At 42.4% G+C, this 15,032-nt stretch overlaps 1 protein-coding gene across 3 annotated transcripts in view; it reads right to left on the reverse strand.

Annotated features, from left to right (window-relative positions):
- DST (dystonin) overlaps positions 1–15,032 on the reverse strand; it is a 1,528,317-nt gene that overhangs the window by 43,658 nt on the left and 1,469,627 nt on the right. For all 3 annotated transcript variants that reach the window (XM_086926448.1, XM_086926449.1, XM_086926451.1), the window contains 2 exons: positions 6,205–6,348; positions 298–486 (listed from right to left, as the gene is read on the reverse strand). In XM_086926448.1, coding sequence (XP_086782574.1) covers positions 298–486; positions 6,205–6,348 — 333 coding nt within the window. The remainder of the gene's footprint in view (positions 1–297; positions 487–6,204; positions 6,349–15,032) is intronic.

The following is a 15,032-nucleotide window of genomic DNA, read 5'->3' on the forward strand; positions in this document are numbered from 1 at the left end:
TCTCTTTTTTATTGACAGTCCATTTACATGGGTGTTTTGAAAATAAACCATATTCATCAAGCCAAAGGGGAAAGGCAACTTTTCAATACTTATAAGACATGCCCTAGGACAGGAGGGTCTAATACTTGTTTCTTTACAAGAATGATGTCAAGTATGGAGTGCCTGTTATTACCATATATAAATTAGCATTCATTAATCAGTAAACTGTAAAAGTGGACATTAACACCTTTATGTTGACATCTTAGGTTAAAAAATAACACTAGGATACAGTAAGTGGCACCAGATATAAATTTTTACCTGATGTTCAGCTATGAGAAGTTTGACCTCGTCTATTTCCTCTGGGATGTCTTCCTTGTCTTTTTCGTTGAGAGTTGTCTCTGCCCACTGCAACCACCCCAACAATTCCTCCAGCAGCTCTTGCTTAGAGATGACCTCTGCCAGGGCACCTGCCAGTCTCTGCTGATGCTGTTTGGCCCACGCCAGAACCTGAATGGAATTAAAACAAAATATGTCTATAAAGTGATCCTCTTACAAAGATGTCTTCTCACTTTCCATTGACAATGCTGTAGAGGTTTTGAGTACAATACTATTTTTAGAATGTATGCAACCCCCAAACATGAAGCAATTGTTTTTGCACAGCAACCTGCATTGTGTGTAGTGAAGAGTGACAGTGTGGGAGCCACTTGAGGACACTAAATAAAATACAGCAGTTGTATGTTGCGTGGTAGAGCAAAAATCATAAGTCATAGATCTCTGCAATGATCTTAAATGGTACTCTGAATTGAATTAAAATAATCAAATAGTCCACCATGCAACTGTAGTGTAAGATGTCTGCATAGGGAGTAATAAGCGTTAGCACAGATTAAACATGTACAGGAACTAAACTTAGATTTGTTTCATATGAATAGAATCAATCTTCCTTGCTGTGCAACAGGCATAGAAAAGACTGTTTTATTTGTGTACCTTGCCTTGGTACCGCTATGCCTACTACACCTTGTACATTGCTATCCAGCCATTTAAACCTCCAAATGCAAAAGCATCATGTTAACCTATTGCTTCCGACTAGACCCTTTTATCAAGATGGTTCCACTCTTCTCTCGAATACTTTTGCAAACAAATCCAACCTTCAAAGCTAAGTCAGAGGCTTGGGAGTCTTTCTGCAATGAGAGTTTGGTCTCCACGTTAATTCTGAAGCTCTCTAGTGATTTTGTTCTCCTCACCTCAGGATAATTGTTTTTTGGCATGAGAGCACCTATTCTTGCAGGATTTAAAAATGTCTACCTGAGCTGATCAAAAATGTAAAAATGAAAATCCATCAAGAGAGTGTTTGGCTCACACAAAATTATGAGAATGTATGTCTGCTACCCCAGTTACTATAAGGTCTAACAAATCATAATTTTGAATGTGCAGAAAGATAATAAATTGTCCCGCTACCATTCTGTGATCTACGACTATGAATCACATGCCTCACATAATATTCTTGTAATAAAACCCCTAAATGTAAAAGAGCTACCATATTGGAATTCAGAATATAACTGCATGATTTTGATATTAGGAGTCTGTTCTACTTTGCCTCTCTTTTTTAGGTCTGGCTTGGAGACACATAAATCACCAACATCATGATTTCTAAGCAAATCAAAGAAGAAACACACACACCACCCTCCCTCTCTTTCGGTCTGCCCTTGCCATGTATTGGTCTGCTCATGTATCATTCACATTTTACTTGTGCCCACCACATTATACGCCAATGCATGAACACTCTCAGCCAATGTCTCTCTACACTGTGAGTTACTTGCACACATGATGTGCACATTTTACTAAAAAATAGTTCAAATCAGAAATAGGACGATTGGTTCAAAATGTGCTTTTCATTTCTAAATTAATTTCATGTTTTTTTTAAATGTATTTTTCACATGAGTCATGTGCGTGCTGCCTCTAGGAATTTTACTTTTCAATACTTTTAAAATTGAAATGCCTCATCCATATGTTTATAAAGAAGAAAACATCGCAGGCTTGCCAAAGCATGACCCAGTTAGCTTTGCCTATGCTTGTTTTATGAGGTCTTCTGGACAAATACACATTGAGAAATGTTTTTTAGCGTGGTGCTAACATATTCCATCACCAACCATAACTAATCTTGGAATAAAAATACTAACAATTGCAAAAACGCAAAAGTAGTCAGATTTACTACAAAAGTCTACAACCTATTCAACAAATCTGGTTATTTTATTTTGGATTATTTTCTCTCCCTCTTGGCTCCTTGCTGAGGGTTGCCTGCACCCAGAACGCCATCAGACACCAATGCAGCGGCCCACAGCTACAGAAAATGGATCGACGACTGCACCAACACCCTCGCCCCGTTCAGGAAACCCTCAAACAGACGCACTGACACGTGAGCCATTTGTTCAGCACCATCCTCCAGACTTCCAAACAAACATGTTGAAGACTTGAGAAGCAGTGGCGCCAAGAACAGACACCAGACAACCACGCAACCCTCAAGAACGCCAGACAAAAGAACCACCAACTCACCCGATCCGCCAAAAGGACCTCCTTCAAGGAGCTTATCGACAACAACGCACACAACAGCAAAGAGCTCTTAAACATTGTGAAAGAACCCGCCACCAACAGCTACAGTGCCACTGACATCCCACCGACACAAGAACTCTGCGACTCCCTGGCCACCTTCTTCCACCGCAAGATCGCAGACATACAGCTTCGGCACCCAGACACCGACGACAGACACTGACACCCCCGACTCAATTCCCCACCAAAAACACCGACCTCCTGCACACCAAGAACAACATCTACGACAAAGACACCATTAAAATCATGAACACCATCCACTCTGGCTCACCTTCAGACCCCTGCCCTCACCACATCTTCAACCAAGCAAGCTCATCATCGCACCCCATATCCGGACGGAAGATCATCAACAGCTCCTTCGAGACCGCTACCTTCCCGGAGAGCTGGAAACATGCCGAGATCAAGCCCTACTCAAAAAACCCAAGGCAGACCCAAAGGATCTCAAGAACTTCCGACCCATCTCCCTGCTCCCATTCCCGGCAAAAGTCATTGAGAAGACCGCCAACAGACAACTGACCCACTTCCTCGAGGAGAACAACATCCTGGACTCTTCCCAATCCGGCTTCCGAAGCAATCTTAGCACCGAAACCGCCCTCATCACCACCACCGATGACATAAGGGCCCTGCTGGACAACGGTGAAACATCATCCTTCTTGACCTCTCGGCCGCCACACTGTGCGCAAACGCCTCCACAAAGCAGGGCTTCCGTGACAAAACCCTGAACTGGATCATCTCCTTCCTCACCGGCAGAACCCAGAGAGTCTGCCACCCCCCATTCTGATCCGAAGCCACCACAATTACCTGCGGCGTACCCCAAGGATCATCCCTCAGCCCGACCCTGTTTAATATCTACATGGCACCTCTCGCCAACATCGTCCGAGCACACCACCTCAACATCATCTCGTACGCCAACAACACCTAGCTGATCCTCTCCCTCACCAAGGACCCGACCACCGCTAAATCCAAATTCCACGAGGGAATGAAGGCCGTCGCAGAGTGGATGAAGACCAGCTGCCTGAAACTGAACTCGGACAAGAAGGAGGCCCTCATCCTAGGTCCCACCCCCTCCGCATAAGACGACTCCTGGTGGTCGGCTACGCTGGGAACGGCCCGACACCCACCAACCACGTTCGCAACCTGGGGTTCATCCTGGACTCTATGCTCTCTATGACCCAGCAAGTCAATGCGGTCTCCTCCTCCTGCTACAACACCCTCTGCATGCTCTGCAAGATCTACAGATGGATCCTCACCGAAACCAGAAGGACAGTCACCCGAGCCCTCGTCAGCAGCAGGCTGGACTATGGCAACGCCCTCTACCCAGGAACCACGGCCAAACTCCAGAAAAGACTTTAACGCATACAAAAAGCCTCTGCACGCCTTACCCTTGTAATCCCTTGCCACAGCCACATCTCTGCCAACCTGAGAGACCTCCACTAGCTCCCGTTGAACTAGAGGATCACCTTCCTTCAAGCTCCTCACCCAAGATCACAGAGCACTCCACATCGCCAGACCAGCATACTTCAGCTTTGTTCCGTGGACCTCACCCCCGCCACCGTCCCACGCATCCGCCGAACGACCACTGGCGGCAGATCATTCTCTCACCTTGCCGCCAAGACATGGAATACCCTTCCCTCCCAGCTGCGACAAACCCAGGACTTGCTGACCTTCAGGAAACTTCTCAAGACCTGACAGTTCGAGCAGTAGCTTCTTCTCCCCCCCTCTAGCACCTTGAGACCCTCACAGGTAAGTAGCGCGCTTTACAAATGTTTGATTGATTGATTGATTGAATGCATGGCCCATGGCAGCCTAATGGGCGTTCTCTTCCCAAATAATCATCCTTTGTTTGATAGAATCCTAGAATTCAATTCACATTTCCAATTAGTTCAATTGCCTCAATTCAAGCTTCACATGAATATGAGAGTCAAATATTTAGCCTATCCCACGTTGCAGCACACCTAAGTATAGGCACTGTATTAAAGACAATACCATTTCATTGTGATCTCACACCATTGTTTTCTTCCTTCCAGATTATCTTTGAAATGGTTCATGTTTATCATGTTTATCATGAAACAAAGCACCATAAGCAATCTACATATAGCAAGCACAACACCTTTAAATATCTATAAGGAAAAGACCAACCAGAAGAAAGGCAATCTATTAGCTAAAACAACCGATCACTAAGCTACGACTTTGGTACAATCCCTTTTCTAAGACTGCTCACTCCTCCAAGCTCATCGAACTCCATAGCAACCATGGCTACCTAGAATTGTGGTAGAAATCCAAGGCTCATATTTTAGAACTGTGTGTGATCGACCCATAAGGTGCGTTGTCCAATCTCATATAAAATAGTTATTACCCATCCAGCACAAAATGTTACTCTCCATTGACAGAAAATGCTGTACTGCAACCTGATATGAAAATAAAGGTTCTCTGTGAGTCCTTCTGTAACAAGTGTAAAGCTTTCTAATGGCAAATTGGGCATGGTTCACAGCACAGTAAACATTAAACCAATAAGTGAAATCATGAACTGTGTGTGCTGCCCACTAAGGCCTGATTACAAATTTTGGCGGTTCTTGTGCATCCACATAGCATGAGGCACCAGGGGGACCTACAGGGGCCCTTTTTGTTTCTTCTCCGCCACGGTTGTCATGGTGGTAGAACTGCCATGAAAACTGAGGCGGAGAGGAAACTCGTAATATGCTTGGCAGGATATCTTGACTGCCACAACACCACCAGGGAATGACGGTTCCCGGGCAGCTGAGGGAGGGCAGTGGCATGCTGACTGCCCTAATTGCAATAGAGTGGTCGGAAGGCCGCCGGGCCCCTACAAGTTCAGCGGTCCGTGAAACGCCTGCCTTGTAATTAGGCCCTTAAGTGTCAATAACATGCAGCAGCCGCATTAAGAAGGCAATATGAAAGGTCACTAAATGCTATTGTGTGATGCCACATGTATTTCATCCTAGATCCTGCTCTGTCTTTATACAGAGAGAGACCCTTAACCTTCAGCAGGCCTGAAGTATTCTGGCATTCACCACATGAAACAGAAAGAGTTCTTTAAACCCTACTTTATTTAAAGTTGCAATATGTTTTTCAACAGAAAGGAAACATTTTCAGAACTAATATGTTTTCCCATTTTGTTATTAAGATGATATATGAAAATGCACTTTAAAAACTTACTGGACTCAATGCTTTCTACAAATATGATCCACTACGGTCCATTGCACTGATGCTAAAGCAGGCACTGGAACTACAAATGCTCTTTTATAATAAGATAATACAGTTGTAGAAAATGCACACTGACATAACTCAATAGAAGTATGTTTTTTGTTTCAAAAAGTCTACGTGACTAATGTTAGTGTTGTCAATACTGTGGCAAACAGAAAAGGAGAGTGCAGATATGGCAGAGAAATTATTGATTTTCTTTAATATACTTTACCAGCGAAAGATATCCCCTTGCAATAGCTGTTAGTTTATCTTTTGTAAAGCAGCCACATGGATTGCCTTAATAGTGCCCAGGCTTTCATCTACCTCTGACAAGCATGAAGCAGCTAGGCCTTGTTCTGTACGTGGCTATAGATGGAATATTATGACAGCTGAAAGGACAGCTGGAGACCGACTGACCTCCTCGAACCGTGCCCTGATGATGGTGATCCAGTGTTTTATCGTTGTGATTGAGTCGGGGTGACAGATTGTCAGTATCTCTTCTCCCATGGTGACTCCTTTCTTCAGGCCCGTTCGCTTCTCTTCCAGCTTCCTCATGAATTCCTGCAGTAGTGGAAAAATGATTTATTTAGGTGCTCAGAGGTAGATGAAACTAAATTTACATGATGACAGTTCATGCTAGCCCTGTGCCTGGCAAAAAGGTCTTCTTCTGCTATTCTGACCCACAGCAAAATGGAGCACCACCAAAAATCATGGTAAACAGAAAAGTTTCAAAGGTCACATGGTTTCCTCTTAGAGGTCAACATACCAATAGTTTGTATACGAATAAAATAGCATGAGTTCATAGGTCAAAAGCATAACAATATGATATCAATCAAATTAATCTAAAGTTCATTCAAGATTAACTCGCTAACAAAGAACTCATCAGTATTGTGAAACTAGATTAGGCCCCTTAATATTATAGGGATGTGACATTTGCATCCAATTACATCTAATCTGCATAATTGTTTGACTTGTTTCATACAGATTTTGGTATATCCCTAAATCTGGTGCTCTTCAGTTTGTTTCCTTTGAGTGGGGAATAACTATGATGATACAATTTATACTCCTCCATCCTAGATCTCTATTTCCTACCTGCCTGGGTACTCTACCATCTTCAGTGCCAAACATTTGTCTAGCAATTCAGGGGGCATGCTAAAGTTCAGCCCTAACAGGTACCAGCATCTGTCTCTCCACCACCTGAGCCTGTACCAATCCAGAACCGGCAGGCAACCCTAGCACCTTAACTGCCAGCGACCCGGTGCTGGTACCTTGAGCGATAAGCCAGGACTTGGACCTCTTGAAGATTCTCTGACACGCTACTTGAATCTTTGTGGTATGGCAACTGATTTATGCCCTAAGCCACAACCTCACAAGAAGTATAGAATCCAAAACACAACACACAACAGGCCAGCATTTTCATTAGATTGACGATACAAAGTATATATTGGTTCTTTCACAACCAATAAAATAGAGTGCCTGGCAAGCCCTAACATGCAAATAAGCACCTCCGATAAAACACGCATGTAATTGGATGCTTTAATACTTTAGTTCCATCCAATCATAACTCAGAGGGGTGTATTTTAAACAAACCCGCGTTGCATCACGAAATTCCACTTTGAAACGAAGACCCGATATGACCAGACGCTCTGGCTAGAGCAGGTAAGAGCCATCACGAGAGGGAGCACGGAAAAAGGACGAACTAACTATCGTGCCTTAACTAAAATACTCCTGTATTTTTGTCCTCCCAGGGGATTTATCCTAACCATTTTAAGAAACTACCCCAGCGCTCTACTAAGTACAGGCAGCTCACCGCGCCTTTCTGCTATATGCCACAGCGAGATCATCTTGCATCAATATAGGTAAGACGACGCCATGGGCACATTAGTAAATCTGAGTCACCTACAGAGCCAATTCCCCACATTTAATTGAAGGTCTTAAGTGCACCCCTTTCTTTTATTTTTCTCCTAAGCGAGATTCGCTCTGGTGTCTAAAGCTAACAGCGATTAATTGTCACCGCAACAACAAACTAGGAACAATCGGATGAACAACAAAATAGAAGTGTCTGAAGATTGATAAAGTCAAAGAATCCTTTTTCGAATAGGAGAATTTCTATTATTTTAAAGGTATGTCAAGTAACAAACTTAAATTAGAAATAAGGACACAGAACATTTTCCATCCCCTATTAAATACAGCATTGCCTTATGCTTACTTCCTCAGACAGTTACCATCTAATAAGAATATCTTCGTGCAACCTGTAAGAATTTTATTTTCTCTAAACAAGAAGGAATCCCACCTGATATAACAGGTAAATGTAGAACCGTAACAAGTAATTCCAACAACAAGGCACTTTACTGTTTGAATGGTCTTGTCCAGATATTTTTGTAACTTAATAGCAAAGATACAGTCAGTAGCCAAATACATTGATGGGAACTTTTTGGCTCTCCCTACACTTAACAACTTACCGTGTAGAGCCACAAGTCCAACATTCCATATGCAAATAATACCTTTTCTCTCTGGCATAGGGAGATAATACCAGGTTAATAGTCACCCCTGCCTAATTACGCCCATTGTGTTGATTTTTGGTTCTTCTACTTTAGAGAAATCCCAAACTCTATAACTGAACTAAGCTCCCACTATTGAGTAATCCTTTACTTTAGTGAGTGTATGTGTAGAATCAACTGTGCAGTCATATATAATCCACGTATAATTGATATGTACAATAGAATACTGTCTCTTAATAACGTAGAGGTTTTGTCCTTAAAAGATCGTAATGTAGAGTGTTCCTGGAATTTAGATAATTAATTATGTATATTTATTGTAGGACACCCATAAGGATCCAGCAATACGACAGACAACAAAATAATTGTCTTGATAAAGGTGGCACAAAATAATATTCGAACCACCGAAACGCGTCGACGCAAGTTTTAGTACAATTCACCCTCCTGTTCTCCCTTGGTGTATATGAGATTGTAAGGTTATAATACCAGGGATCAGTCAAACTTCAATCTGTGAATGTACGCTTTGTAAATTCCAATCCTTATGTTTTACAATAGAGTTTTTGTCTGTCCTCCATTCCATTTTGTGCTGGTCACAAAATTATACAGTATTGTTTTAACTTTAATTGCTTTTTAGAATCTTGCACCAATGTAATTTTTAAATTGTTTTTTTAGTGTCTCAATAAAATTGGTATATACTTCAATTTTTTGCTTAAATGTTTTCAGTTAGTGTTCTTATATGTACTTTTGATTGTGGTTACAGCTAAATCTAAGCTTCTCCTTCACACGACCCAAGGGAATAATTTTGTTCTTGGCATGGCATAACATATAGTAAATTATTCTGCATACTGGTAGTGGTCTTTATGGTGCCAACTTTCACAGTTTCCACCAAGAGAAGCAAATATTGACTGCCCTTACCATGACACAAATGACCCTAATACCATAGCTATCTATCTTATCTGAACATATTGTTTTATTCTTAGCAAGGCACTCAACATTCTCCTTCTATAGGCACCTGCCATGCTTCTAGAGAATGTCAGCATAGATCCTTATGGGGAATCCTTTAAACTCATTATAGCTTTCGCCTCAGCTGCAGACCCATACTTTCAAACAGGTTCCACCATTGCAATAGAAGCCAAAATATGAGTCTGCAATCTCCGGCTCTATGAACACCCAGAACTGGTCCCTCAAACACAATGCCATTATCAAGTCAGGGAATACTCCCACCCAGTCTGTGTTCGTGATTGTGATCTACCCGAATGCCAATAACTCGTCCGAACACATGGACAATAAGGCTACATGCCTAGAGAACAGGAAGAATATTTAACTGCTTTCTGGTGTCTCCTTGTACAATCTATATACAGCTATGGTGTCTACATCCTGCATGAAGTTGATAGGTATGCCTACATCACGGCTTTTATTGCCCAAGAGAAAAACAGGTGTGCTCAATCTGGATAAGGAGTAGCAAGTAATATTAATCTTCAGAAACCCAATTACACCAATGCTTTGACTATGAACACAAGTTTTTACAGGCTCTCGCAGAGGCTGTCTGCGGGCTTAAAAGAAGAGACCCATAATAAATTAATCAATTTGGCATTTGATGAGAAGGACCTCTTTCATCTCTTAGCAATGCTCAATGCTGCTTTCTCTCTTCCCTTTAGTTTTATCTCTTCCTGTAGAATTTAACCAAAAGGTAGGAATAAGAGAGAACTAGGACGTAAGAAGAGGACAGTGATACCTTAATCGTGACTCTGTTTACTCCTAGCCCATAGCGCTTCTCCAATGCATGACACCTTACCACTGTTTGTTTGACAAACAAAAATACACCAGATAGGTGACAATTCTAAAGAGGCGGACTGGTATGTGTTTTTACCTTCCCCTTACTATCTATTTCGGTCCCAGCACTGGGATGCAGGATACCCTTCTAGATCGGAATAGAAGAGACCCCAAACAATAGGAGTAACAAAGTCACCATTTGTTACCCCTCTCTTTGTTAATCCTATCCCCCATAATGATCCATACAGCAATACTGACTATGGAGAAACTCAATAATGCTAATTAGCAAGCCTTGTGGCGAATGGAGGCTAACCTGGAAGACTCTTGACATCACATGTGAACATATATACTTTCTGCACACAAGAACCATTTCAATTGTTTGACCTCCTTTGGATAAGAAATCAGGAATACAATAGGCATTAAAAAGAAAACCAAGGCTTGAATTAAACTTGCACAACATCATTATAATATGCTCAGGTCAAAGGGAATAAATGTTATCTGGCCCAAAATAACCAAAATTAGCCACTTTTTTTGCAGGTTTGTCACGGCTGTGCTTTCTTCAGACCAGAAGTCCTAATATTGCCCAACCAGATTCATTTGGTTGCACCATAATCATTACACTCTGCTCCCAAGAAAATATAGCCATGCTTTTAAAGAGATGTTTTAAGGCATGAGCAAAGTGGGCTCTGGCCCAGGGCCCCAGCCTTTGAGGGGGCCCCCTGATACAGCCAGCTCTGTTCTTCAGAGAGTCTTGCACTGATATTCTTAAACAGATTATTTTAAATACGGGTTTCCTTTAATTAATGTTTAATGTGGGTGATGTGCGAGTGTATTGCAGGCATTTTGTAGAGAAAGGTTGTGTTTATCTTTCATTCAACACCCATAAAAAAGTTCCTTTTACATTCAAACTGGACCTCACAAATGAGGGAGGGCTAACACTAATTATTTGCAGTCATATGCGAGAGCCCCTGCTGTGAAAACACACGTCAATATCCCTGAATATTAGATGTAAGCACATTTGGAATTTGTATGAGTGTGCCTGTGCACTGTCAGTGACCTGGCCAAACGGGGCTTGAGAGTAGAAATTGGATCATAAATTCAGTTCTGTTCAGAACACGGGCCCCCAAAATATGTTTAGCCCAGGGTCCCCAAAATCCTTCAGATGCCCCATTGCTTTTCATGGACATATACTAGAATTCACAGATTATAGAGGTGTAACTAGTGCCCAGAAAGCACAGCGAGTCTAAAATAATTGCATAGTTAGCAATAATAGAGTACAGTCCACTCCACAGTGAAAGGGGCGAACTGAACTCTGACATAAATATAATGTTATCCTTGCTTTTGGAAGGGAAAAACTTCAATTATTGGGGCTTGCTTCACTCTGAATTCTGGCGGGTGCCCCTGAAATATGGCAAAGAGCCTTTGTGACACAGTGCCAAACGTACATACTGCACCATCATCGAAGGCTTACTAGGAAAATAAGTATGTGATGAGAAGTCCAGCTATAGTGTGCTGAGAAGCAGATTGAGTTATGTCTCTAAAATTCTACAACCATCACATTTTTTTTAAAGTGCCTCTTTGATTGCATTCAGCGTGTAACATGTTAGAAATAACTACTATATTAAAAACAAAGCACTGAGATTTTATCTTGCAACATGGCCAACACAGGAAAATAATCAAATATTTGTGGTATTATTGACGGAGGAGCCAGTCAATACTACTGTTTGTTGGTCTTCACTGGCCTTATCGAAGGGTATGCTTCACTGACAGACTGCAAGGTCATACATGCTAATATATTAGCTCATGCATGTGCCAGCTCTGTCACCACCCGCTTCTCCTACACTTTCATAAAGTCAGCTGGCTGTTGTAGAATTGTACAGATGTTCTGCACCAGTAGTTATGGACATGGACAGATTGGGATGAGCCCTGGCGAAATAGTTCAAATCAGCCTCTCATTGATGCACGCGAGAGAGGCTTGCGAGTGACCCGGACTCTTCCCTGTGGCCATGGGAAAAACGCTTTCCGGGTTCAGGTAATGCGGCTCATCAATGCATAAAACAGCCTCCTAGCTTGCAGCCCAACCAGGAATTGCCAGAATGCCCAAATGGCCAGCCTGGTCCTGGTTATTGACTTCATATGATAGGATTCAATGAATATTGGATTATTAAAGTATGGCCTGTTTTTTTTGGGTTCGGACTAGGGTGGCTGAAATGCTATTTCATTACATTAATTTGTACCTTTTATCTTGTTTCTGATTTTAGCAATGTAATTATATATGTATTTATTTATAGTATTGCATATGATTTTTCAGAAACTGCGTCAATAAAGAAATTCCTTACTTAGTACCTTTTGTCTTCCTGCTGCTTTGGCCTTTGTCACTCGTGCATGCATTTAGCATGACAACACACAGCTCACAAATTAAAGGGGCAAAAATGATTCACTGCGGTTCACAGATGGAATATTTAATTTTGCCAGCACGTACTGCAAGTACCTCGCAACTAAAAATCATTTGTAAATGTCCTTAGCTTAGCAACTCCCACTACATTTACCAAGATTTCTGTGGGAGCAGATGACGGTCGGCCTGACAATTTATAAGTGTCAAGTGGAAATCAATCCACGGCACTTCGCCGGGCAGCTCTCGGAATGCACCCCCCACACTCGCTGCATTCCTTTCTTACAGCTGCCGCCCCAGCACAAGCTTCCTGGCGTCCCGCCGACGATGACTGAATATGAGAACACAGTTCAAAGAGTTAAATGGGAGCAGACCAGATCCTGCGGGCGCTTTTATGGGAATTTTATCTGAGCCACGCAGATTTGTTAGGGCTCGATTCCATGTCTCCAGTGATTGCATACAGAAGAAAGACATGTAGGAGAAACCTTGTAATTTTCTTCTCATGTAACGTTACTGTTCCTATTGTGAAGAGCTCTGACACCTTCGGGTAAAGTCTGCGCTATATAAAAACGCGTAAATAAATAAATAGCGCCACCGGAGCAACTGTTTTTTGGGCGCTCCGTTGGCACTCTATGCTAGGCCATATTTACAAGCCCATGCTAAGTCACTTAGGGCCTCATTTATGAGGTCCCTTGCAGCACTTTTGCACTGCCGGAATGTCATTTTTTTGACGTAATGGTGGTGCTATGTGCCACAGCATATTAACAAGGCAACATAAAGTGACTTTACTTGGCTTTTCATGGCACTGTAAATATGTGCCCCTTTCAATCAGAACACTGCGTGAAAGGGGTATTCCATGGGTGTTGCTATCGGTGTTCCCACGCAACACTCATGGAATTGGAAGCATTCCCAGATTTACTAGGAATCGTAAACCTGGGAATGCATCCGAATCTAACGCCACCCCAGGGGTGGTGTTAGGGAGGCGCAAAAGGAAAAAAAAGAGGAGAAATTAAAATATTTCTCCTCGTTTTTTCGTTTTGCTATGTGTGCCGCATTCTGCAGTGCAAGAGTTGGCGCCTGGCAGCCCATTGTGCATTCCGGCCCTTTTCCTTTGATGTAGGGCAGCACAGTACGATTTCGTGTGGCGCTGCCCTGCGCCAATACCTCATAAATAAGGCCCTTAGAGTGGCTTAAGACAGCCGTGTAAATATATACGGCCCTCTGCAACAGTTTTCTGCTGCAGAGGGGTGTGGAGTGGGTGCTTCTGTGGGTGTTCCCACAAACACTCATGGCTTTTTGACACTGCTCCAGATTTACAAGGATCTGTAAGTTTGAAGCAGCACAAAAATCTAAGGCCTTTCAAAGCTAGGCATTAGAGTGGAGCAACAAGGAGAAATACTTTTATTTCTCCTTGTGTTTTGCTCTTTTTTCTATGTGTACTGCATTCAGCAGCACACATAGAAGGAGCAAAACGTCATTAATTATTGTTTTTGTGGAGAAAGGTGCCCCTTCCTGCACAAACAATCTTCCCTGCAACACAGACACCCTGGACCATGGTGCAAGGGTGCCTGCATTGGCGCCTGGCAGCTTTTTTAGCACCAGCGCAGGGGTGAGCACAGGGATGCGTCATATTCTTTTTAATACGGGGCATCTCTAGGCAAGTCGACAGAGCAAAATGCTAGCACAGAGCTCTGCACCATTTTCATGTAAATATGCCCCATGATGTCCCGCCGACGAGTTAAGGCTTTGAAGATCCACAGAGAAACAGACATCGCTCCCGAGCTTAAGAGGCATGGAGTATGTAGATCAGAAAATAAAATACAAGACCTGTGAAAGAAAGTAAAATATGTCACGAGTTGTTCTAGCACCAGAAAAGCCTACATCTAAAATCACCCAAACACTTCCAGCTCTCTCATTCAGTGGGCTACTAGTGCAGCCATTTAATTAGTGAAAGATTTTCCTACTTTCGCTTCCAGAAAGTTTTCTTATTCTGTTTACTTGGGTCTTTCTTTATCTCCTTTCCATGGTCTATGTCAATTTGTTACACATTTATGTTTTTTACATTTCTTATCTTCAGTTCACCCACTTACTTTCCATTGTACTTGTCTGTGTATTTTCTTCTTTTATTTTACGCTGTGCTATCTATGCGGTTTTCATTCACAAACTGTAGCCCTCTTTTCATGAAGGGCTACGGGTGACATGGAGAAAGCTTTAGATGCCACTCCACAGTGTGTGCTCATAATAACGCAGAGTTGTTACTGATCTGTTTTCTAGATCACTACGTTATGACCGATTCAATGCTCTGCAAACAGAATCCAATATGGAAGGCTTTGTCATCACCTATTCATGAAACAACTCATGACAATAATTTCATATTCTTATCCGTTTCCCTGTAGTAGGATACACAGTGCCACAGCGCTCCGGCTTTATCTTCCTCATCCCTCCTTCTACATGATGTGTTGCTGCACTGGAGATAGCCTACCTCAAGGATGTCACATTTCCTTAAATTTACAGCAATAAGGATATGTGAGGAGGACCGACCAACCACCAGCCTGTTATTGAGTAGCCAAGCGGTGAATGCC

This window comes from Lissotriton vulgaris, chromosome 6, assembly GCF_964263255.1.
Source record: "Lissotriton vulgaris chromosome 6, aLisVul1.2, whole genome shotgun sequence".
Classification (NCBI taxonomy): Eukaryota; Metazoa; Chordata; class Amphibia; order Caudata; family Salamandridae; genus Lissotriton; species Lissotriton vulgaris.